Source organism: Pseudorasbora parva, chromosome 15, assembly GCF_024679245.1.
Source record: "Pseudorasbora parva isolate DD20220531a chromosome 15, ASM2467924v1, whole genome shotgun sequence".
In the NCBI taxonomy this organism is placed as follows: Eukaryota; Metazoa; Chordata; class Actinopteri; order Cypriniformes; family Gobionidae; genus Pseudorasbora; species Pseudorasbora parva.
In genome coordinates this window covers 8,136,641-8,163,225 of record NC_090186.1, presented here as the reverse complement: position 1 = coordinate 8,163,225, position 26,585 = coordinate 8,136,641, and the positions used below count along the sequence as shown (strand labels likewise).

Below are 26,585 nucleotides of genomic sequence, written 5' to 3'. Positions count from 1 at the left end.
GGACAACTTTAAAGGCGATTTTCTCAATATTTCGTTTTTGTTGTTGTTGTTGTTTGTTTGTTTTTTGTTTTTGTTTTTTGCAACCTCAGATTCCAGATTTTCAAATATTTGTCTCATGGTACCACTTTACAATGGGGGGGGGGGGCAAATATACATTAATTTATGCTTAATTAATGCACAGATAATCATGAGTTAATGTATTACTAATGGTGAACTATAACCCATTTATTAATGATTACTGCATCTTCAACTAATAAAGATTCTACATGATTAATAGATTAAGTAATCATTAAATTTTTATTAGTTAAATATGTCATAGTGTATTAATTCCTTAATAACATATTATATTAACTATATGAATGTGTTAATTGCCACAACGGGTCACAGCCATGCATTTCAACTTCCAGTTGTCTGCTTTAATGAATAATTTCACTAATTATTTATAAAAGTGTCATTATGCTATGACTTTACTTGTTGGGGCACATGACTATTAACTAATTCAAAATTAATTCAAAACCCATAACCACAATTACATATTAATAGTCACTTCATTCGTTGCTGATGCAATCATTAATACATGGGTTAGTTCACCATTAGTAATACATAAACTCATAATTATCTGTGTATTAAGCATGCAATGCATATTAGTGCACCCGTATTGTAAAGTGTTACCAATATTTTAATATCCTAACAAATCACACATCAATAGAAAGCTTATTAATGATGATGTATCTAACTTTAAAAATGTTTACCTTCATGGTTTTGTGCTCCAGGGTCATCATTTACATATAGTAAGGATTAGTGTGAATTGAAAGCCAAATGTATTTAACGTTAACGCAAGTGATCGTGTGTATAGGCTATTCAGTACACGAAGATGCTTTAATTGTAGCCTATTACTCATAGCGTTGACCACTCGTATCACATCATCGTTCGTGTAAATTAATCACGTGCCGGGGCTCATTCATCGTGACGTACTTTGCAGGTCGATTTACGAAGAGGGTGTGTAACTCCCGAGAGTTCATAATGTTTGGCTGGTAAGTCAGACGGAGAAAGCAGCACAACAACCGGCACCAACCGACGGACGGACGGACCGACGCGCGCGCACGAGAGCATGAGGAGCAGCAGTCAGTGTGAACGCGAAGCAGCTCAGAGCGCGATGAGCCCGGCACTCAACTCCACCCTGATGATCGCTGTCCTCTTCATCTCCTTCATACCCATCGCCACAAGTAAGTCTTCAACATGCAGCTCTCCTTTTACTTCTTTTGTGATGTTAGAAGAACTTAGTTGAAGAAGTTTGTTGGCCTAGTAGGGTACTTTTCTCTCCAATGAGAAAGCTGGTTTTCCATTTGAGCAATTGTCTCCCTCCAAAACAAAATAATAATGATGATGATCGTTTAAATAATAATATAATATAAATTAACTTACTTAATTTTTAAATGTATAAGTTTATCTGCAAAAATGATTTTTTTGTATCATGTAAAAAATTATATATATATATATATTTGGGGTATAAATTGTTTTTATTTTTTTATGTTGATTAAAATGCTAAATCTGTTACATTGAGGATGGAAATGAATAGGCTTAGACTTGCTGGAAAAACAAATGAATAAAGATAAAATATGAAAATATAGAATTATTTTAGACAAATATGCTTGCACTCTGTCGCTGACAAGATATATTTAAAATAATGTAGGCCACTTTTTACTGGTAACAAGACATTTGGCAATATCAGGACCTACAACTATTCCCCCATTGTATTATTATACATTATATTCAACATAATAGTTTAATGTAGTGCTGTAAAAATGTAGTTTTATTTTGGGTGAACTACCGGTATACAAAACAGATTGGCAATATCCATAATACATATTGTTGCATTTTTGTATTGCGATATATTGTGACATGATATATTGTTACATCATATGTATGTAATAAACATAATTACTATATTATGTAATAAAGTTTGTGTTTACTATTTTGCTGCTCAACTAAAACTTCTGTCTTTGCCTTGTCTTTGGATTGACTGATTTAATGCATGTATATGATTTTGATCTATATTGAAAGCTAAGTTAATTATCAAAATGGTTGAAAAAGTGCTGCATTAGTGTGTCAGTAGATAATAAGCAGGAATGTGTCATTGTGATGCATTATCTACACGCGTGTATCTTAAATGCGTATAGGGCAGTGGATTCTACTAAAGTGCCTTGTTAGGTCGAGAGAGGCTAATTAGAACAATAAAAATAGATGATAGTTGTTTTCCAATAATGTTGGGGTAAACAGTGTTATCTGCCAAAATCATTTTTTGTGATTTATAATCATTACACCACAAGAATAAATATGATAATCTCTGGTATAGCAATAAAGCATTCACTCTTCATACCAAGAGCTATTTATTGTCAAATTGGATTCATTCATGTAATTATGATGTCACAGAGGGAAAAAAGTGTTATACGGCAGAGAGCTTGATGATTTTGACAGCAGTAATGGCACAAGAATTTGAATAACAAATAATGACAGTATAAGAAATGCCAGGAGAGATGTTGTCAGATTAGACAACTGTGTGATTTATTTATTTATAAACTGATTTTTAAATGTTATAAGAGATCAAGAAGGCCATCAAGACAGATGCAAGTTTTAACAACATAAGTCTTTCCTTTTTTTAGTACTGTCTTTACTATTAATTTCTTTCTGTTTTTGCCTACTAGTATCAGCCTAATGATCTCACCAATTTTAAGTCTTAAACGAGTGCCATAAATCTGTCATGAAAAACACCTTTTGTCAGAAATGGTAAAAAATAAATAAATAAATAAAGATCCCAGAAAGACCCATACAACAGATCAAGAAACTAAAAACTCTGTTAAATCAGAGCTTATTCCATTGAGGGAAGAGGGCAAAATTACCAAAACAAGAAAATCAACAAGCAGGACTAATTAATTTCAGACCTTTAGAACCAAACCTCACAAGGATTACAGATAGATTTCACTGCCAATTTTGTGACACAGCGTCAAGAAACCTCTTGACAGTGAAGATTGCTTTAGAATTTAGACATGTATAGCATGATAACTTCACTGTGTTTGTAACACTAAACGGGTGCAACAGTTAGTTTTTTTTTCACTGAGAAATTTGTTTAGGAGAAAAATTACTACTGTCAAATGAAAATAAGAACAAATAATCAAACTACAAGCAACAGTGTAAATACATACAGTAGACTAGAGCAAAGATACAAATAAAATAAACAGTGCTTTTTGGGGTTTTCAGGTATGGAACAGTAGTTTTCAGGTGCAGAGTTAGAATGAATAATCAGATGTAAAACAACATTACATAAAATCTCCACTGTATAAATGAAATGACAGTGCATCATTATTAATGGAAATAAGCTTTCCGTTGATGTATGGTTTGTTAGGAAAGGAAAATATTTCTCCGAGATACAACTGTTTGAAAATCTGGAATCTGAGGGTGCAAAAAAAATCGAAATATTGAGAAAATCGCCTTTAAAGTTGTCCAAGTGAAGTCCTTAGCAATGCATATTACCACTAATAATACATTTTTATTTTAATTTTTTATTTACTAAATATGGAACATGATCTTTACTTAATATATCCTAATGATTTTTGGCCTAAAAGAAAAATTGATCATTTTGACCCATATTGTTGGCTATTGCCACAAATATACCCATGCGACTTATGACTGGTTTTGTGGTCCAGGGTCAATGAAATTAGTTAAGTTGAGCAGTGAGTGATGTTCTTGTCTTTTGTTGTTTGGTTAACATTAAAATAGGCTGCTGTCACTTTACGAATGCATGGGTTCTTTACATACTGAACACATGCGTTCTTCACTTAAGACAACATAACATGTTTGCTAGGGTACTCAACAAGATGGGTATATTGACATCAATTCTGTGTGAATTAGCTTGCAAGACTTGAAAGAAAACTCAAAATGTGCTTCGGATGAGTTCGAAAATCTAACAGCGGCATTCTCTTTTACGTCTTTCGCTCATATGTTTAAATTAGCAAGGCTTAAAGGAACTGTATGTAATAAATGAATTTCCATTAATCATATGATTAATCATAGGCCCTGATATGTCACTAGACATTAAGAAATCATGTTCATTTCAAATACTTATATCACTGACAACAGTAGTCCGGCCAGGATATTGTCATTTAAAAGTTGTTGCAGCCCTCAACTGATGTTGATGATGACATGTTGTGTTTTGGCCTGAAGCTCCGCCCTCCACCTATCGACCAATCACGAAGTCAGTCGTGTTTCTGCATCCGGGTTGCCAGATCTGCTCTAGTTACCACAGCTGCAAAACATCTACAAACGTTCCTGCTGATCCTGCAGCCAATCTGGCAACCTCAAATTGGGGGGAGGGGGAGAGGGATTCACCTGAAGTACCAGTTTTGGCCACAATCTTACATACACTTCCTTTAAAGGGGTTAGTTCACCCAAAAATGAAAATTCTGTCATTAATTTCTCACCCTCATGTCATTCCAAACCCATATTTTATCTTCAGAACACAACTTAAGATATCTTTGATGCTCTATAGATAGCAAGAGCTCTCTGATCCCTCCACAGCAATTTAATGAACACTTTCAAGGTCCAGAAATGTAGGAAAGACATTTAAAAAAAAAAAAAAAAAGGTCCATGTGACTCCAGTGGTTCAGCCTTGGTTTTATGAAGCGACCAAATGCTTTTTGTATGCAAAAACAAACAAAAATCAAGACTTTATTCAACAATTTAGTTCTGGAAAGAACGACACATGGACTATTTTAACGATGTTTTACTACCTTTCTGGACCTTAAAAATTGTTCATTAAAGGGTTAGTTCATCCAAAAATAAAAATTCTGTAATTAATGACTCACTCTCATGTCGTTCGACACCCGTAAGACTTCCGTTCATCTTCGGAACACAAATTAAGATACAAGAATAGTTTTTGTGCGCAAATAAATAAATAAAAATGAAATAACAACTTATATAGTGATGGGCCGATTTCAAAACAAAGCTTTGAACCGTTATGAATCAGTGAGGCGATTCATGATTCGTATCGCCAATGTCACGTGACTTCAGCAGTTTGGCGGTTTGACCCATAGACCGTAAAAAAATATGGACGACTCGACATCATCTGTTTTCTGCTTGCCAGAGTTGAAGCTTTCAGGCGGCCTGCACGGCGCTGACATCTTGGGACCGAGTCTGCGCAGTAGAGCGCAGGAAGTAGAGCAGGAAGTACAGTCGCGATATCAAAAGCAGGCCCACACTCTCGCAGATGCAGAACAATTAATTATGTTGGTGTGAAATAAATAGTTATGGAAATGTAGAAATTAAAGCTAAAGCGCCAATCTGCTCCCAAAAATCCCCCAAAAAGTCCGTTAGTGCCTCAGTGACAACTTCACTCAGAGAAGACGTCGATCTCAGCTGTCAATCATGACGTCACACCCCCCGTTTTATAGCATCAGATAACTAAGTAAAACTAAACTTATTTTAAAAATGAACTCTTGAAATAAAATCATCGTGATGATAACTGCCTTCAATGACATAAACTAACTTTGGGGAAAAAATATTTGAGGTGTAATTTTATTGTTTAGTTTAGGTGCATGTACTTTTAAATAGCCATAACTTGCTAAATTTTCAACCGATTTTCAAACTGTTTTGTTTGTTATGAACGTCAGAGATGTAGTTATAACACGACATACGTATGAATAATTATGTAATTAAAACCTATATAATTGAACAGCTCGATTGTGGTCTCAGCCTTGATAACATGCACGTAAGTTAGCCGTGATACACAAGCTGCACAATTAAGTCGTTTATCGAAAAGCTGCAATTTCAACGTGTTAAAGCATCCAGATTTGTAGCCATGTTAATAACGTTTGTAAGAAACCAAACCATTTGTAAATCTGACAAGATTTAAGTGAGATAAGAGTATTTTTTTTTTAGTACATATCACTCACCTTACATCAGGTTCCACAGAGCCCGACAGAAAGCTTGCCTGTGACAAGATGGCCGCCGGTGATGACGATGGTGACTCCGCCGTAAGACATCTAGCCTTTATTATGTATATCTATGGTTTGACCACAGTCTATGGGGAGTGAGTCAATAGGCTGATTCATTAAGCTCTGAATCGTTATTTTTATTTATATATTTTTTGCGCATACTTCATAAAATTATTGTAGAGCCACTGTAGTGAGATGTGCTTTTAACAACATCTTTAGCGCCTTTTATGGGCCCTTCTGACCCATCGGATTTCAATAAAAATATCTTCATTTGTGTTCCGAAGATGAACGGAGGTCTTACACCCGTCCAACGACATGAGGGTGAGGAATTAATGACAGATGTTAATTTTTGGGTGAACTAACTATTTAAATTGCTGTCTATGGAGGGGTCATGAGCTCTCGGATTTCATCAAAAATATCTTAATTTTTGTTACAAAGAGGAACGAATCTTAACGGGTTGGAACGAGATGACGGTGAGAATGTAATTAACAACAGAATTTTCTTTTTTGGGTGAACTAACCCTTTTTTATTAAATTAGTTTAAAGACAGATAGCAACGTGTGCGTTTCAGGTCTCCCCTGCGCTTGCGCGCTATACAACAACCGGGTGATGAGACATAAATTATAATTCATGTGGCAAAAAAGTTTTCCATCCATCGACAGAAACATACTCTTACTCTGTAAGTCTGGTTTATTTATTTTCAAAAACATATTAGAGATGCGAATGCCTCGTCAGATATGTGATGAACCGCGGTAGTGCGTGGCGAACCGCGTGTGGAGAACGGTTGGCGCTTTATATGTATATAAATATATATATTAAATTTCAACACTACTAAACAATATTTGTGAAATATATGTAATAATGATTTCTGCGTGAATTGCAGGTGCTCCAGTGCTCTTGAATCCATCTTCAATAGAGCATGAGCAGTTACTAACTCAGGTGTGTATGATTTGCTCGTCCTTTCATTAAGTCTCCCAACAAATCATTTATAATGCCCCTATAGTCATATACACATTTCCTCAGCGACAAAAGTTCCTCATAAACGACTTATCCCATATTTGTTCAATTTCAGTTCACGTTAACTTTGCTCCCTGAGGTGATGATAACATCTGCTTTGTTGACATGTGCTAACTGTGTGTACATGAGCAATTACATGAGTAAACCTGGGGATATAGAGGCTGGGATATGAAAGCACAGAATAATACATGTTTATGGGCATTTGGGGAAATGATAAACAGAATGACCCGATTCATTTTGAGTTTAAACTTTTCATTAGTTCAATCTCAAGTTCAATAGTTCAGTATACAAGCTGCATTTTTGTCTTTTTCTTAGATAACTGAGCTGTGCTCGTTCTACCTCTCCGCAGACCAGTCCTTTAGAGTGAGTAATGGAGTGCACTTGCCTTTTTGCAATACAGCAATGTGTGTGTTTTTAAAGCAAACTAAGTGAATTATGGAATGTAAACCCAATTAAATGTGTTCTTAACATTCATTTTTAAACAAACACATTTAAACTGTCTAGAATCTTTCCCCCCTGCTTTTAACCTTTGCCAGACGTCTGATATCCTGGAGGACCTGTGTTTCCTAATGCTGGGATCACTGCAAAAACCTAAGGTGAATCTTATTCATGCCTACAGGGATTTAGCATTCGTAGATCTCTGAAAAAGATATTCTATACCTCGCTGCCAACCTTTTTATGAAATAGTTGTGCTATTCAGGGGTGCGTTTCCACTAACTGCGTAATTTGTTGCTAGTATGATGCATCATTGTAGACATCTTATGTTAAAAATTGATGACATTTTACGTTGAAAAGAGAATATCAAAAGTCCCCAGATGGTCTACTATTTCTGTTATATTTTCGATGTGTAGCTAATATTGTCCACAAACATTTGTGCGTTGGAGGAGGATTCAATTAGAACAACAAAAATGAGTAAAGTGTTAAAAACTACAAAACATGGCGGAAATGCACAACCAATGGTGAAAGGTTTAGCACTTTTATAAAGTATGGATGCACTTTTTTGGTCTTCAAATTTTGGGCTGCCATTCATTGCCATTATAATGCTTGAAAGAGCCAGGACATTATTAATATATCTCCGATTATATCGTCGTATTATACTACGATGGCTTGAGGATGAGTAAATCATAATTTTCATTTTTAGGGTGAACTACACCTTTAATGTCATGCTTAATTTGCTCAATATATGGATTTATTAAATCCACATGTCATGCAAACAAGAAACAGTTCGAGAGACTTTGTTCCAACCACACAACTTTGCGTTGCTGTTTGCGAATGTTCGTTGGAACTATGGTTTCAAGAAACACCGACTGGTTGATCTATGCTGATAGTATACCCGTTTGTGCTCTCAGCTAAGCGTGTAGCACTCTCAACTCCATTTAAAGGGATAGTTCACCCAAAAATGAAAATTGTCATCTTTTATTCACCTTGAAGTTGTTTCAAACCTTTATGAGTTTCTTTTTCTTCTGCTGAACACTAAAGAAGATATTATGAAGAATATGGGTAACCAGACCATTCATTGACCCCACTGACTTCCATGAATAAAAAATACTATGGAAGTCAATGGGGTCCATAAACTCTTTGGTTTCTGACATTCTTAATTGTCTTATGTGTTCAGCAGAAAAAAAAAAAAATTCGAAGAGCTTTGGAACAACTTGAGGGCGAGTAAATGATGACAGAATTTTCATTTTTAATGAAGGGTGAACTTAGCCTAGAAATCTAGACGGACCCTAGCGGCAGCAAATCTAATCTGCCGCGAGTGTCGTCTAGCAACTCTCAATACACTTCTGAGCTGTAAACGCCAAACTCTGGTCGGGCCAATCACATCGTGTATAGAGTCGGTGGGCGGGGTTTCTAGTAAACACAGAAGCTGGCAAACGGCGGTCTTTCGAATCAGCTTTGACCGCGACTCTGGAAGACTTGGAGTTAAGCTTTTCTCTGAGAAAAGAACAAAGAACAGCACTGAAGTCATTCTTGAGAAGGGAAGATGTGCTCGGAGTTTAGCCGACCGGATACGGCGAATGTTTAATCTGTCAACTAGCTCTGTTTCACCTTCGTTGCTCTGGTTGGTGAAGCGCTATCCAATTGCGTGCAAAGGGAGTTTGGCAGACATGCGTTTATCCCGCCCCTCGGATTGAGCTGTCAATGGTGAGTTTCCAGACCAAACATCTTGATGTGCGTCTGGCGTGTCAGACTAGGGTGAACTATATTTCCCCCCAAAATCACTGCATAAATAAAAAAAGATTCAATCTTGGTCTAGTTACCAGCTACTGAACCATTTTTAATGTTTTCTAATACACTGAAACAATTATAAAGTTATTTATGAAGGCTGTAATTAATAGATTAATGCTTTTGCTTTTTGTATATGCAGGAGATCACAGCTCGAGACATGAGCAAAAGGGTGAGCATGTGACGTTTTTCAGTCTAATTTGAGGTCGCTTTTTCAAACACATTAAATGCAATAATAATTCAATTACATCACTTTTTTCACGGATTAAGATGTTATTTTTCATTGTATGAATGTGTTTCAAGTTTTTGTCTGTATTGATTTTGGTGTTTTTGTGTTTGCCTTTAACTTCTGTGTTTGTGTGTATGGTTCTGTATTTGTGTGTCTGTACATGTATGTATAGTTCTTATTTCATTACACTAAACCGATTGGTGCAGGAATTTCAGATGGGACGGTAGGTTTCCTCAAGAGTTGTTAAGTTTGTTGCTTTCAGCATTTAGCCACTGTTTCTACGCTGCACTGTCTTCAAAAACACTCGATGGCAAATTTCAATCTTTGATCGAATACTCTGGCATTAAATAAAGCTTAAATTAAATAAACTGTATTTTAGGCCATTGCACAGTTCACTTTTGGGCCATGGTTATGCAAAAGCAAAATCTTAGCTACATTCCAATAAAACTGGATATCAAGGATAATGTGCTGTCATTGCGAGAAATTAAGTAAAATAAAATATTACTTGCAAACAAACCTTGACAGGATGATCAGAAGTTATTACACAATACATAAATGCGTGGATATGAAATTATTTGAGCTTGTTATTATCTTTATAATGCTTCCAATAAGTCTTTTATTTACTCTTACTATACATATAATACTATACTTACTATACATATCTACTATTTAGTTCCCATTGCATGTAACCTCTGATATCCTAAGATTCCTCCTTGATAGCATCCACACGTATGAAAAGAATATTATTCGTAGTCTCCTATTTTTTTGCACTAGATTTTCGTTTGAGATATCACCTTTTTTCTGAATTAATATTTGACTTTTGGCACAGACTCAAACCAGAAGAGAACCTAATTTCATCCTTACATTAGATTACATTTTATGAATTTAATTTACACACCATTTTGTGTTGATGCCATCAGAGGAACGGTTCAGTTTATTCTGTCCATTCGTTGCGTGTCACATAAAAGAAGCGTCGTCTTCTTCAGGTTTCTATGAATTCATTCATATTTATGTGCAGGGGTGCACATAACTGGTGCGCATGTGGTAAAAATAAATGATGTGCAGCAGAAAACGTGGAGGGAATAAGCAAAATAATCTACCAGTGGGGTAAGCAAAATAATCTTAAAACAAGATTATTTTATTTACCCCACTGGCAGATTATTTTCTTTATTTTAAGCCAAAACTCTCTTAATTTTGAGTTATTTTTTCCCAAAACAAGACAATAATTTTTTCCTTGTCTAATAAATGTTTCTTAATGTAAGAATTTAGTGAAATGTTGACTAGAAACAAGACAAAAAGTACTAAGTAAGAAAATAAGTTTTGCAGTTGAACTATTAGGGGTGCAACGGATTGCAGTCGATCTGTGATCTGTTCAGACCAGGCCCCAAGGTTCGAGAAGGGTCCAGCTGCGGCTTGGGCATTCTCGTCATGAAACAAGAACGCCTATTGGGCGTTCCTGGTAGCGTCTCATCGACCAATCATGATGAGTTTCTCAAGGCACATGGGTATGATGTCATATGCGTTATTTCCCCCCCCCCCCCCCAAACCAGTTCAGCGGAAATGCCCTGCAACTGATTCTAAACATTTCATTTTGCCATGCGAATCACAATAACACAATAGCGATTGCCTACACCCAACAACCCTGATCTCTAAACCTACCCATCACAAGACACATTCTGCGTTTTTACATTTTCAAAAAAACAATTTAGTACATTTATAAATCCATTTACATTGTGGACACACACACACACACACACACACACAGATAATGGTTAGTTTTGGCGTAGACATACACATGGAATCACATGCGGGGATGATGGATCGTTTAGGTGTAGAGATTCACGCAGAATCACAAAGCGTAGACATACACGCGGATAGCTCAAAATGCCCACAGATAACACGCCACTTGGCTTTAGAAAGCTGCATGTATGTTTACGGAAAGTCATGATGTCATGTTGCAAGATGCTAGATCTTATTTTGAAGCTTCTGTTTGAGAAAAACTAACTAGTGAATGTTGAACATATTAATCCGGATGTTGACAGCTAGCAGTTCAGCAGAAGAGGCGAAGATAAAGAAGGGGGCGTTCTAGTCTGCAAAAACCAGTTCTAGTCAGCACACCAGCACGATAACGATTTGTGGCCGCAGTTGGATGATATTGGAAGGTTTGGCACGCATGTGATTCGCTGAATAACTCACGCGACAGCTGCACAAACATCCAAAGGGCATGCACACAGAGAGAGAGGTGCGTTTCAGACAGTCCTTGAACACCGTATTGATTCCTCTTTTGGGTTTACTTAAATAAAAAAATCCGCACAAAATTATATCCAAATACCCGTTTCGGCAAGTATTTTCTCGGTAATGTCATAAGTGAACATTTAAGAAAGAAACCGGATGTGTGTCAGTATATTCGGTCCGTGCATTCACTCTTAAAGTGACAGCAGCCTAATATTCCTGCTGCTGTCTGTGTCATTAATGTTTGTACAATAAAAACAAATACAGCTTTAACAAAGATTAACCTATATTTAAATTTCTGACATTGAACAAATAGTGCTATTTTACATTTAGGCATAACTAATCATTTCTGTAGCAGAATACTACTGTTAGAACTTATTAACTAGAACTAGAAAATATCCTCCCTCAAATCTCCCTCTCACCCTCTCATTTCCGTCAATAGGGGGAGAGGATTTTTCAGGCGTGACTTTTTACTGCGCCGCGTCGAAGTACTCTCAAAAGGGCTATTCCGCCATACATTATAGTTCTCCTTTTTAACCCGCTTAGAAAAGCGGCACTTTTTTTTTTTTTCACCATATTTGGTCGTTTAACTATTCGTGTAACTGTATTTAAATAGGGAAACCGTGGAGGTGTTTGGTCGCTTCTAACTTGATATCTGTTTGGTACTATAGTGAATGAACTGGGCTTAGGGAGCTAAGCTAAATGCTATCAGATCGTCATCACCACTTAATCAGAGCGATTAAGTGCACGCACTGAGATAAGAGAGGTATGTATCAACTTGTCTTAGTTAAGGGAATAACATAGTTTAATATGAAAAAGTGGTGAAGTATCCCTTTAAGGAATGTGAAGACGACAGCTTGTAGAATAAATGTGCCGTGTAAAGTGTGAGTACCACATCTCCAGGTTTTCGCAAAAAAAGTTTTGTGCACCCCTGTTTATTATGCCCGTTTTGTGATATGATTCAAACATGCAGCCAGGTGTACTACATATCCATAACATAATTGTTATATACCACTCACGAACACACACAAAAGCATTACCCTCTGATGATGACGTCATAAGTTCACATTCCCCCATGTGCTCTGGCATGGCCTGCATGCGACTGTGATTTTACTGAACATCAGTGCACCAAGTGTGCCAAATGAACACTGAGCCGCACTGAGGACAGATACGTGTGCGAGAGAATGCACAAGAGTCCTCTCTGCGACCCCTGGCCAGTCCCAGGAGTAGCTGTTCATGGTTTTCATATCTCTCCATGTCTGTCTTCATGATATCTCTCTATATATGTGTATGTGTCAGTCTACTGTGTTGCACCCTCTTCTGGAGCTCATACCCCAGCTTGCCAGAAGAAGAAGCAGGAGAATGAAATTAAATGTATGTATCCTGCATGCTTACCTTCATTCAGACTACATTAGCACTGTGAGTATGATCACTAAAATAACAACATGCAAGGCTTTTTTTCTGTCCCATCAATATTTAGTTTGGGTAAGTGCCAAGACACCAAATATATATATATATATTCAAACAAGATCAGTTAAGGACATTGAAATAACTATCTAACTGAATAGTGCATTATTTATATATTATTTTTATTTATATATGTATTACTGAGGAAAATTATGCTCAAGATTTCTTTCTTTGTCTGGAAACACAAATAGGATTCATGACCATTTATTAAATATCAAAATCTGTGGTCATTGCATAAATAGTGGATAAAAACAGCATAACTTTGGATGGATGTTCATGGAGACTGACTGAAGCGTCTGTTCCTCTCGATCCTCGGTGCTGCTTGATGAAATGCCATATGCTGTTTGACAATATCTCCTCACAACTTAGCTCTAGGGCTTCTTTTCTGACCATAAGTAATTGTTGTTAAGTGTTAATTATCAAAGTGTAAAGTGCTAATTAATATTAAAACGGACAGTGTGCGTATATGTGTTCTCTGGTTGATGTTGGAAACATTGAGGTTGACATAAAAGTCAAACTACCTTATTCAATCCATATATTATGTAAATATACTTGTAAGTATATTATTTATGCATGTCTTATATTACAAAAATTACATATACACTCACAATTAAAGGTTTAGGGACAATAAGATTAAAATGTTTTTGAAAGAAGTCTCTTATGCGCACCAAGGCTTTATTTATTTGATCAAAAACATTGTCTTTTTTTTCATTTTAAAATAATTATTTTCTATTTGATATATATATATATATATATATATATATATATATATATATATATATATATATATATATATATTATAGTTAAATTAAATGTAATATTTCCAGTGTAAGGTTAAATATTTTTTCCCTACATGATGTAACCCATTGCACATAGATGGTTGCACGAGGCTGACATGTGCATGCATGCGTTTGAGTCCATGTACAGATGTGAAATGGCTCAACCTTAGTTTGATTAACTGCTTCTGTCCATTTGAGAGGTAATTGTACGCTAAAAGTGTTATTGTGCTATAAGAGTAAAACACAAAACTGAACAAGAATAAATGATGACCGCCTCACTCGCACACAGGAAATGGTCCTGATGGATTTTGTTGGGTAGATAATGTGTTTTTCCCCTTTAACAACACTAGCGTCATAAGACCTTTGATTTAGTTAGTTACAACTACACAGCGTTCAGTAGCAGCATCAGAAAGTGTGGTCTGAACTATAACAATTCCTTCTGTGTGCAGGATGATCTTCAAGGGCCTGGACGGATTCAGAGCAGAGGGTACTTCCTTTATCGGGTAGGGAACCGTATATATGACATCTGTTTATTGGTCAACACAAGGAAAAAGAGTTATCTTTTTGCTTTAAGTTTCGAGTTGATCCCCTTAACTGGCACTCTTTTCTTATTCATCATAAATTAGGTATCATTCGAATTTCCAAAAATTCAAAATTCATCCAACATTGCATTTCCTTGGAAAGGGTACTTTAAAAGCTTTTAGCAACGATTTTTTAAAATACAAAAAAAATGTATAATATTAACAACGTGTATCATCAAATGGGTTTAAAACTCTTCTTGTGATAGAAGTGATACTGTGACGTATTCATTTGTGACAGGAGAGCGAAAAAAATAATTTTTTTGTACAAAACCTCAAAGGAACTTACATTTTTGTGATATCAACTTCAAATTTGGAACACAAATTTTGACATATGGGTTTCATTTTATACCAATTTTAGAGGGTTTTTTTGTATAAAGTAAAGAATGTTTAGTACAGTACGTTTCTTTTAATGTAAACTCCACAATAAAAATGCTGCGACACACTCACACATATACACTTTTATTTTATTGCTTGCTAAAGTAAATGTTTTTTTTGTTTGTTTTTTTTGCATTCTTGCAGCCACGAAATGGAAGAAGATCGGCTGAGTATGTGTAAAACAACAAAGAACTGAAAAATCAGGTATTTCATGATGAACGGAGAACATTTTCTACAAGAGCACTGCATGGGTCTAGACAAGTCACAGGACAAAAATACTATAAACAGTGATACAGAAACTATACAGTGCCCTCCAATAATATTGGCATCCTTGTTAAATATGAGCATAGATGGCTGTAAAATATATCTGCATTCACAAAATTCTGACATTGAAGTAAAACAACTGAATGTGGGGGGAAACTCATTATGAAATAAATGTTTTTCGCCAATTAATGTTGGCCACAATTATTGGCACCCCTAGAAATTCTTATGAGTAAATATCTGTGAAGTATATTTCCATTCATATTTACCTTTTTTTGCACACCGGTGACTAGGAGCATGAAATTGACCAGCCATAACTTCCACAGGAGTATAAATATGAGGAAACACAAAGGCCAAATTCTCTTAATCATTCATCACAATGAGTAAAAACAAAGAATATAATTCTGATGTGCAGCAAAAGATTGTTGAGATCACAAAATAGAAAGTGTCTGTAATGAAATATAGCTAAAGCATTGAAAACCCACATCTCCACCATCAGGGCAATAATTAAGAAGTTTAATCAAACTAAAGATGTTCTGAATCCGCCTGGAAGAGGACGTGTGTCTATATCGTCCTAATGCACGAGAGGAGGAGAGTTTGAGTGGACAAAGACTCTCCGAGATCACAGACGGAGAACTGCAGAGATCAGATGAGTCTCGGGTCAGAAAGCCTAAAGAATGATAAAACAGCACCTACAGAAAATTCCTCCTCGCTCATCCAAATACAAAGTCCAGAATATTCAGTTGTCAGACACGACTACATCTTTAAAAAGGACCTGGTGCTTTGGTCAGATCAAACAAAAAAAAGAGCTTTTTGGCAGCAAACACACCAGATGGATTTGGTGCAAACAGGGATAAAAGTACCCCATGCCCACAGTTAAATATACCACTGGATCTTTCATTTATTTATTTTTTTGCTGAAGGTCCTGGACATCTTGTTCAGATTCATGGTATCATAGATTCTAGCAAATACCAACAAATAAAAAAAATCTAAACCTGACACTTCTGCTAGAAATCTTCCATCAGGACAACAATCCAAAACGAACATCAAAATCAACATAAAAATGTGTGACTGAACACAAACTGAAGCTTCTGCCATGGCCGTCCCAGTTCCTGACCTGAACCCTAGAGAAAATGAGTGATGAGCTGAAGAGAAGAGCTGGAATCTGAAGGATCTGGAGAGATTCTGGATGAAGGAATGGGCTCTGATCTCCAAACTCATCAGGCCTTACAGAAGAAGACTCAGAGCTGTTATCTTGGAAAATAATTGTTGCAATAATTGTGGCCAATGTGAACTACAGAAAAACATTTATTTCATAATGAGATTTTCCCCCCACTTTCAATTGTTTTTCTTCAATGAAAGTTTAGAATTTTGTGATTTTTTTTAATGAAAGATCAAAAGGATAACCAATGCAGATTTATTTTAACAGCTTTCACTGTAAAAAAAAAAAAAAAAAAAAAAAAAAATGTCTCCAATTGAAAACTTTCTAGTGACTGATCACATCTAAATTTTTCAGTTGGCCAAATTGAATTTCTGTCAATTAAATTGCATCAATTCACAGAAATTCAATTCAGCCAACTGAACAATGTAGATGTCATCAGTCACTAGAAAATGTTCATTTGGAAACATTTTTTTATTTTTATTTTTTAAGTGTTGGGTTGCCGAGGCTGCCAATATTAGTGGAGGGCACTGTAGCCTACTGATATGCAAAAGGCCATTTAATGGCATTAGAGTGTGAACTTAAATCAACAAAAACATATTTGATCTATTCTAATGTCTCTTCTTCAAATTCTTTAACTATTTCAGTAGTGCCAGACCCCGTACCACAGATGTGCTGATCCAGAGCCAGTCAACCTGAAACGTCACGATACTTGTTCCAAACACCCCCCCCCCCCACACACCTCCCCTACTGAATTGTGATGTTGAATGTACAGACAGAATCCAAATAAAGAATTTTATCTGTCCAAACGTCCTGTTTGTGTAACTGTGCTATGCCTTTTGAATTAAAAGCATTATAAAATGTTTCCTCATTGTGCCAGTGTGATTTTGACCAATCTGACTGTATGTGTTTTTAATGTTATTGGAGTGCCACCAAAGAACAAAGAAATAAAATCCTACAATTTTTTTTCCCTCCAGTTATTTCTTAAAAGCACAAGTGAGACTCTGGGTTATTCATTCTCTCTTTCTCTTGATGAATGTGTGTGTTTTTGTTATCGTGCTATCTACAACGATTAGTCAAAAAGCATTAATCAACCTTCACTTCCGATCATTTTAATTAGATTTGAACATCTAAACAGCATGTTTCAAGAACTACATCCTTTTTGATAAACGTCTCTTTTCGGTCCTTTATCAGGTTTAGCAGAAACTTGCTTATGGTCGATTGTTCACATGATAAATACACATGATGTCATTATTAAGATGACCGGGGGCCTGAAATAACGGAATAGGTTACGTCATGGATCGTGACTGCATTTCCTTTAAGAAACTTGTGAAGAAAACATGAGTGGGTAGATGTGGAAGATCTCTTGACCGGTTCTAGACAGATAGACCTAGAGGGTACGAAACACATTAGTTCTGTAGTGGGTGTTTTGTAGGGGGCTGGGTGTGAAAAAGGAACCTTCGGGGTGGTAAAAAGACGTCGAACGCAATTAATCTGAGGGTATGAGGAAAGTACACAAATGAAACAGACCCTTTTGAAGATCAATTTTATAGTTTACAAACACAAACATTTCTAGTGTATTGGTGACTAATGACCCAGTGACTGAAATCATTTCCCCCCTCTGATATTTTTAAGTTTTTGAGGAAGATACATTTTTATATTAGAAACTTTTATTAAGAACCATTTTCTCCAACCTACAATTTAATCTTTAAACAAGTACAATTAATTGAATGTCATGACTAACATGGAAAGTACTTGATTATAATTTTAACTGTAATGTGTTATTCAATATTACATTTAAAGTTAATTTATTTTAAATGTATTAAATTGCCATTTCATTATTACAAATGTGTAAGTACGAACATATTTACACCAATCAGGTATAACAACATTATGACCCTAAACCCATCGAGGCATGGACTCCACTAGACCCCTGAAGGTATGATGTGGTATCTGGCATCAAGATGTTAGCAGCAGATCCTTTAAGTCCTGTAAGTTGTGAGGTGGGGCATCCATGGATCGGATTTGTTTGTTCAGCACATCCCACAGATGCTCGATTGGATTGAGATCTGGGGAATTTGGAGGCCAAGTCAACATCTCAAACATGTCGCACTCCTCAAACTATTCCTGATCCATTTTTGCTTTGTGGCAGGGCCATTTATCCTGCTAATAGAGGCCACAGCCACCAGGGAATACGTTTCCCTGAAAGGGTGTACATGGTCTGGAACAATGCTTAGGTAGGTGTCAAAGTAACATCCACATGGATGGCAGGATCCAAGGTTTCCCAGCAGAAGGACTTGGAAGTAAACACAGGGCTTGGAAATGTCTTTAACAAACACAATAATTTATTTCTCATTGACCCCCGATTGATTGGAATATTATTTCTGTATTACATGGCCCGTTCTGTTGATATAAGCGAAAACACTCACACACACACAGACACATGTGCCCAGATTAAGAAAGTATTATTTCTGCCGACAGGCGCACGTTTTGGTAGCCCATCTGGAAAACACACAGCCCCAGCCAGGACTACTATTACATATAAAAAAGACGTTTTGCTCACATAAGTGTGTTGCACCATTGCTGTCGGATCCAATATAGTAGGCACAACATTGTGTCTGCAAAGCCACCTGAGACTTGTTTACAAATGATTCCGCAGTGAAATGAAGCGAACACACAAACGTTCTTCCCCACGTGAGCAGGAGCTTCATTGAAATTAAATGAAGTATCACACATTCCTATATTAGGATCCAAAGGAAGCTCATGCAGCGACCGTTCTTCCACAGTATCTTGCTATCTTCTTCGATTTGTTTATTGCTGCTGCTAGCTTAATCCGATGAGTCGGTGGGCGGGCTACTGAATTACACATGCTTATTATCATAGATATACATAATAAAAGCACCTTTATTATGTATATCTATGCTTATTATTCTGTAGAGGTGGTGTTTCACCACTAGATGACATCAGGATGAAGCACACAATCGTTTTCTGGGCCTGGTGTCTATTAAAGCTTTTCTTTGACTAACAAGGAAGTTTTCAGCTCTGAAATTTATATTCTTATATTACCATGACATTTTATATATCAAAAGCTCAAGCGAAAGTTGGTTTCTCAATTCATCACCCCTTTAACACAGTAAAGGGCTCACATACTGTTCTTTTTGTGCTAGTTTTGGCCTTCATAATCATAATTGTTTTTAGATAATCAGATGTACAGACAAACTATCTTTATCACGTTCAATGTCAATTGTTAATTATTAATGTATTCCACTAACAACTGTTTTTAGAGGACTGTAATTTTTTCTACAATTTGTCATGTCAATAAAAAAATAAAAGAACCTAATGGACACAAAATACTGTTTAGGTAAAACCCTAAAAGAGGCAATAATATATTAGCCTATAAGACCAGGCAGATAGAGGAGTAAAAAACAATATTAATATTAACATTGATAGTATAAAAATACTGATATACTAATATTAATGAAAATAAACTATTATTAAAAGTGTTATTTCTAACACCATAAGGTCCTATATAACACTTTCAAAGGACGGGCCGGAACCTTAAAACGGTTCTGTTTCGCATCGACAGTGGTTCTGCTATTGTTACAAGCCAAAGAACCGTAATCTGCTATTGTTTAGACTAGAGACATTTTTTCTGTGTGTGCTAAAGTGTACTTTTCTCACAAGCAAATAAAAACATCATAAAACGATACGTTCTATTCAGTCTGAATTCTTCAGGTGCTTATTATTTGCAGAACCAGCTCTGCAAGCAAACCTCAGAAGGACGATGCTTATTATTAGACTAACTGACCCCGCTTTCCTCTAATAGTGTGGTGAAGTTTTTGTGGCGAGAGTAAATTTATAACTGAAAAATCAAGCCAGCCAACCCCACGATAGAGCCAAAATCATGAATTTAATATGACAACAGCACCACCGTGTGGTTATTTTTCCACTGCATTATTGGCACAACGTCTGAAGCTTTGCGCCACTGGGTGTCACGAGATCTCCACGCACTCATAATAGAAACAAACAGATCGTTTTGTATGATAGAAATATTATATTTTACTATATTTTTCGTCATGAAAAAGTAGTGGGCTAAGCAAGTTCTAGTCTATCATTAGCCCTACTATTTACAACAATAGTTGTAGGCATACTAATTAGCCACAACTGCACTCCACTAGACCCCTGGAGGTGTGCTGTGGTATCTGCCACCAAGATGTTAGTAGCATATCCTTTAAGTCCTGTAAGTTGCGAGGTGGGGCATCCATGGATCAGACTTGTTTGTTCAGCACATCCCACAGATGCTCGATTGGATTGAGATCTGGGGAACTTGGAGGCCAAGTCAACACCCTTAAACTTGTCGCGCTCCTCAAACCATTCCTGAACCATGTTTGCTTTGTGGCAGGGCCCATTATCCTGCTAAAAGAGGCCACAGCCACCAGGGAATATCATTTCAATGAAAGGGTGTACATGGTCTGCAACAATGGTGTTGTGTATGTGTTACGTGTCAATTAACGTCCACATGGATGGCAGGACCCAAGGTTTCCCAGCAGAACGTTGCCCAAAGCATCACACTGCCTCTGCCGGCTTGCCTTCTTCCCATAGTGCATCCTGGTGACATGCCCGGTCATCCACGTAATGTAAGAAAACGTGATTCATAAGACCAGGTCACCTTCTTCCATTGCTCTGTGGTCCAGTTCTGATGCTCACGTGCCTACTTTTGGTGCTTTTGGCAGTGGACCAGGGTCAGCATGAGCACCCTGACTGGTCTTGGGCTATGCAGCCCCATGCGCAACACACTGTGATGCACTGTGTGTTCTGACACCTTTCTATCAGAACCAGCATTAACTTTTTGAGCAATTTGAGCTACAGTAGCTCATCTGTTTGATCAGACCACACTGGCCAGCCTTTGTTCCCCACGTGCACCAATGAGCCTTGGCCGCCCTTGACCCCGTCGCCGGTTCACCACTGTTCTTTCCTTGGACAAGTTTTGACCACAGCAGACCGGGAAAATCAAACATTTGTTTACATTAAAAAAATAGGCCTACGTAATTTTATATATTTTCTATTCACTATAGCAATTTACTGTTAACTTAAATGTTTTTTTTTGTTAATTTAATTTTAATAACATTGTTATTTATTTATATTAATTATTTTAACTTATTTTAATGTAATTAAACATTAATTACATTAAAATAATTATTTTAATGACCCCCCCCCCCCCCGATTTTTATTAACATTGTTATTTATTTATAGGAATTATTTTAACTTATTTTAATGTAATTAATTATTTTAATACCCCCCCCCCCCCAAAAAAAAAAGAAAAATGTGTAAAATGTGCAAATCAGCTGAATGGCGTGTTCGATAAGGCCAATATTTTTTTTTCTTTTACCATAATAATAGAACTGTATAGTTTACATCATGTTGTGTTAGATTTAAACATGGTCAGACACCCATTTCCACACGTCTGTGCGTGCTCTCTCTACCCCACTGATTTGTATGTCACTGAAGCATTTACATGTTTTCACTAAGGAAATTAGCACTATGGACTTTATGCAAATCGAGTAAAGGATTTTAAAATAACCTTTAAAAAACTACCATTTAACATTTTCTTTGTTATGGAACATTTATTTATAACGCACTTTTCATTCCGAAGAATCTCAAAGTGCAACAATGGAAAAGGGATTTTTTTTTTTTAATATATTATAATATAATATAAATGTAAATAAATATATAAATTTTATCTTTTACCCCCTCAGCATGTCGCGCACTCGCATCATCTTTCTATTGGACCAGACAGCTGTCATTTAATACGTCATGTACTAAAATCTTCGCGCGCTCTGTGGTACAGTCAAGATTGGTTGACGTGCGTATTTGACCTAATTGGCGTTCGGCCAAGAGAAAGCGCGACGCATGTGGGCTAAAGATTAAGAACATTTGTATAACATAAAATTCACACTGACACACAATCATTAAAAAATAGCAAGGTATTGTCTTTTTTGTAGTAGTCTAACTGACACTTTAAAACCGTCACGGAAGCAGTGAAATGTAATAACATCAAAAGGCTTTAAAATCAATAGATGCATGAAGGACCAAGCAATAGGCTAGGTTAAAAATGATTTCAGATCAAGCATTTTAGTGATACATTTTGTGTAGGACACAGTTAATTCCTCCAAAGACCCCCCCACCCCCCCCACACACATTTTCATTAAAAAAAAGCGATTTATTGTGTTAGAGATCTTTACTTTTCTTATTCAATTTTATTTAGGCTAGGCCTATCGTTTGATTTTTTTAATGTTAAAATGTGGACGTTTCGATTTACCATGGGCCTATTAAAGCTGTGTCAGGCTATGCAAAATTATAGTGTTTATATTTTTAAGATTTTCAGTTGTGTCTATTTTTGTTTATTTTTAAACAATTACATTTTTTAATGTTTCATTTTTATTATTTCTATAATGTTGCACAGTGGTATTCTTTCTTTATCTGTTATAACTAGGCCTAGCGTAAGCTATATATTTTATTATTTAATTCCCTTTGATTTAATAATCTTTCTGTGTATAGAAATTTCGGTGTTCTGTATGTTCACATTTTTTTATATATAAATATTTGTTTTATGAATGTAGCCTATACTAAGTATTTTTAAAAGTATGTATTTTTCTGAATTTCAATGTAGAGTTTCTTCTTTCTTTCTCTAGAAGTTGTGCCTATTTTTAAAATGTATTATTTAGTTGTTTTATTTAATATATGCTTATGATTTTCTCTGGTAGCCTATACATGATTCGTTTTGGGAACTCTCCATGATCTGCTGTATTTCTATATTACATGTTAGCCTACTTGCCTTTCCACATTTTTATTTTTAATGAATTGTATTCTACACAATGACAAGATCATAGATGCTCGTATGCAAACTAGCAGCCAGAGCTCTCGCTGTGTGTTGCCAGATTGTGTGGGATTCTGCTGCGGTCACACTGCGCATGCGCGCGGGAAGCCTAGGGTAGGCCCTGCTGTTTTTCTAACTCTAGTTCAATCCTACACTGCCGTCTCAACCAAAACAAGGCGCAAGAATATCCCCCTCCTGGACGGCAAATAACCGAGGTAAGGGAACAAGCGGGTTTATGACATAGCTTTATTTTGAGAATGAGCAGTTGAGCTGTAGTATCGCATTCGTGTCGGGTTTGTTCCAAGCGTACTTGCGGTGAAAATACGGTGGTGTGTTTTTAATGCTTGCCTGGGAAGAATCCGAAGGCCCGGTGACCCACATTTGTTCTACCCTAGTGAGACAAGGGGAGTGTACGATGTTGCGCTGCCAAGCGATTTAAAGCCCGACACCTCTTATGCATCGCATGATTTAGTCCTTGCAGATGCTATATCTCTGTGGTTTCGCATTTTAAACTTTGCTACTATATTTATCAGTCATGCACGCATAACCCCTGTTTATACCGATGACGCGCGCTTCTTCAGGTCATATTTTAATAGGTGTTTCAGTGAGCATATCGATAAAATAAATCGTTCTGAACGGGTGTATAAATATCTGACAGACCGTGAATCTGCTGTTTATTTGACCAACCAGCCGGACGCTTTCGCTGGGATTGCGACTCTGAGGATGGGAATTAAATCCAATTTAACCTGACCATTTTACCGCGGCTCTAGCAGAGCAACCTGTAGCGAGCTCGGCTGAATTTATATCCTTTTAGTAACCACAGCGTGGAGTAACCAGCCACACACAGGATTAGTTAACATCTCGGAGGTTTCGCTATTTATTGCAGCTTTTGCATATCGCCCGACTGTTTAATTATCACGCGACCGGGGAGGGAAGCGACAAAAAAGAAGATAGTGCCGGTAATTAATCGCTTTTATTAAAACAGGTCGCAGTGCACATTTTGCATGCATTTTTTCTGTTAGGGCTCTGAGTTTTACGAGAATAGAACGGTAAAAATGTATACATTCACTGACAGCAAGACCGCAAGCAAGAGGTGTTTCGGTTTCTCTGTGAAGGTGAATTAGGGTTATTTGACGTTAAAGATATAGGTTATTATCTCTTATGGACGGTACTGGAACTGATCGCCCCCGTTTCGTTTTATATTTGTGTCACATAGTCGCGAATATGATTGTTGTAACATAAAAGCGCCTTGCTGTGTTTTATAACGGCGCGTGCCCATAAGTGCCTAAAATGTTGTTTTGTTGGCAGCTGTCTCTCTTTTGTCTATTTCCGCACACAACTGCCACTAATGAACTCATTCATGATTTTTAAATTGAATTAAGCGTTTTCACCATCAGTTGTGATGTCTGTCATACACGTTGATTATGTCTTAGTTCTTTAATATAATTAGGTTATGCACAAAATGTATTAGGCTATGCCATTTTAACGCAATATATATATAAAAAAACACTATTATGATATATAAATAAATAGTGTTATTTTTCCGCGTCAGAATAGCAGAATATTTGCTCATTGCAAATTAAATGAGATATTACAGTAAGCATAACCCCTGTTGATGACGGTTATGCAAATACACAGAAATCATTTAGTTTACAATGTAAAATCATGCTATAGACTATAGTGCAAATTCCTAGAAATGCATTTTTTTATTTTATTTAATTGCTATTTTTTTCCAATGTAAAATAATTCTTATCTCATCACCATTTTAAAGGCAAAGTATGTAAGATTTTCGGATTATAAATATATATATATATATATATATATATATATATATATATATATATATATATATATAAAACACTATAACAATGTTATATATTTTGTTGATTTGTGTACTAACATTATCCCAATCCCAAATGTCCACAAGAATGTTTAAATCCAGATAAATACCGTAATCAATTTTCACCAGGACACGGACCATGTCTGTGAGTCGCCTCAATGACTAAACTTGCGGTTACCCTCAATTTTTTTCAATAAAAAGTAATAATAATTATTTATGTTGTATAAACCATGGAAACACCAAAGCCGTTTTAATATATCTTTTTTATTATTTGTGAAGCAATTGCAGCAACTGTCTGGATACATTCATCGACAAAAACAAATCATTGTTATACAGCTGAACACAGTTAGTCTTATTGTTTAAATCTGGTTTTCTTGATTTACTGCAAGTACCATGTTTTACCATGCCTAATATTGAGCTAGCGTACTGCAGTGTGAACAAGTGTCTCATAGTAGCCATCGAGTGAACGCACAGAGTAGCATTATAACGTAATGTTCAACACACTTAAATGTATCTAATATGAAAAAAACGTCACACGTTCCCCCACAGATACATGAGCGGAAAAAGTGGAAGTGCTCGTCTGCAGCAGAATAAAAGCGAAATCCCGGCATCATCAAGCTACACCTTTTTAAAAATTACATATTGTGCCTTAACTTCTTAATCCGCACCGGATCGTGGGCGGGGCGTCTGACGCAAGTGGGCGTGTCTCTACTTATAATTACTTTTGTTTTATACAAACTGTTCAATCAACTATCACAAACTATGCATCATTTGAAAGCTAAAACACTCAAGATTCATGTTCTGAACTCGTTTTTGCAATAAATACACCAGAGAGGAAAGGGTTAAATTAAATGCTAAAGCAGTGGCTATTTAAACATTAGCATAATGAACGCGGTACTCATCTTTCATCTCCTGACGTTCAGATCAGATCGGACGAATCCACGAAACAACAGCATACATGTCTGTGTAAGAGTCCACTCTTCAAAATGCATCCCACTTTTAATCCAAAACAACGAAAAAATAAGGGGAAAAAACTAAAAATCCTCCGTTGTTTGCATAAGCGTTTTGTGTTAAGAGTAATCAATCATGTCCATTTTCAATGAAATAGCGATTGTAAGCCTTATTTTGACAATCTCCCCTGTACTGTGGACTGTTCCGGTTATATTAAACCCTCCCAGGTCTCTCTCCTTCAATCAAAAGCTGACTAGGACACATAAATAGAAAGGGAGCGCGTCACTGGGTGATACATCTGTCAGTCAAACTCGCCGGTCCTTTGTTGGATAAGCCAGTCAATGCCTAGCCAATGCATAGCCAGCATAGATTTGATTGATGGATGTAGTAACGAATCAAAAGACAATATTTTGCGTAGTTTCTGTAAGAGATGTCGTAAGAAGCATTGGTGAATACCTCATGCTTACTTAGCTGTTAATTAGCGTCGTCTCCACAGTTTTCATTCATCGTATCCAGCGCCTGCCAGTGTAAGCACACATACTTACACACAACGCGCAGACTAAATAAGAGACTGTTTTTATCAACTAAATGAGTTTTTTTAC

The 26,585-nt window shown here is 36.4% G+C and overlaps 2 protein-coding genes across 7 annotated transcripts in view; both read left to right on the top strand.

Moving 5' to 3' along the window:
* The first annotated feature begins 1,016 nt into the window (after positions 1–1,016).
* nmu (neuromedin U) lies at positions 1,017–17,180 on the top strand. 3 transcript variants are annotated; one of them, XM_067418472.1, is made up of 10 exons: positions 1,017–1,226; positions 6,873–6,928; positions 7,322–7,369; positions 7,543–7,602; positions 9,375–9,404; positions 9,634–9,684; positions 12,993–13,067; positions 14,389–14,442; positions 15,040–15,099; positions 16,963–17,180. In XM_067418472.1, the coding sequence occupies exons 1-9, from the start codon at positions 1,112–1,114 to the stop codon at positions 15,073–15,075; spliced, it is 525 nt and encodes a 174-aa protein (XP_067274573.1). In that variant the 5' UTR covers positions 1,017–1,111; the 3' UTR covers positions 15,076–15,099; positions 16,963–17,180. The 3 variants fall into 3 exon arrangements, with proteins under 3 accessions (XP_067274573.1, XP_067274574.1, XP_067274575.1); XM_067418473.1 differs by lacking the exon at positions 12,993–13,067; XM_067418474.1 differs by lacking the exons at positions 9,634–9,684; positions 12,993–13,067.
* A 6,069-nt stretch (positions 17,181–23,249) lies between these two features.
* The window catches only part of clocka (clock circadian regulator a), a 92,761-nt gene continuing 89,425 nt past the window's right edge, over positions 23,250–26,585 (top strand). For 3 of the 4 annotated variants that reach the window (XM_067416994.1, XM_067416993.1, XM_067416991.1), the window contains exon 1: positions 23,250–23,407. The gene's annotated coding sequence lies outside the window, so the exon portion shown is untranslated. Of the gene's footprint in view, positions 23,408–24,095; positions 24,152–26,585 lie in introns of those variants that run through there. The other variant, XM_067416992.1, reaches the window with a different exon arrangement.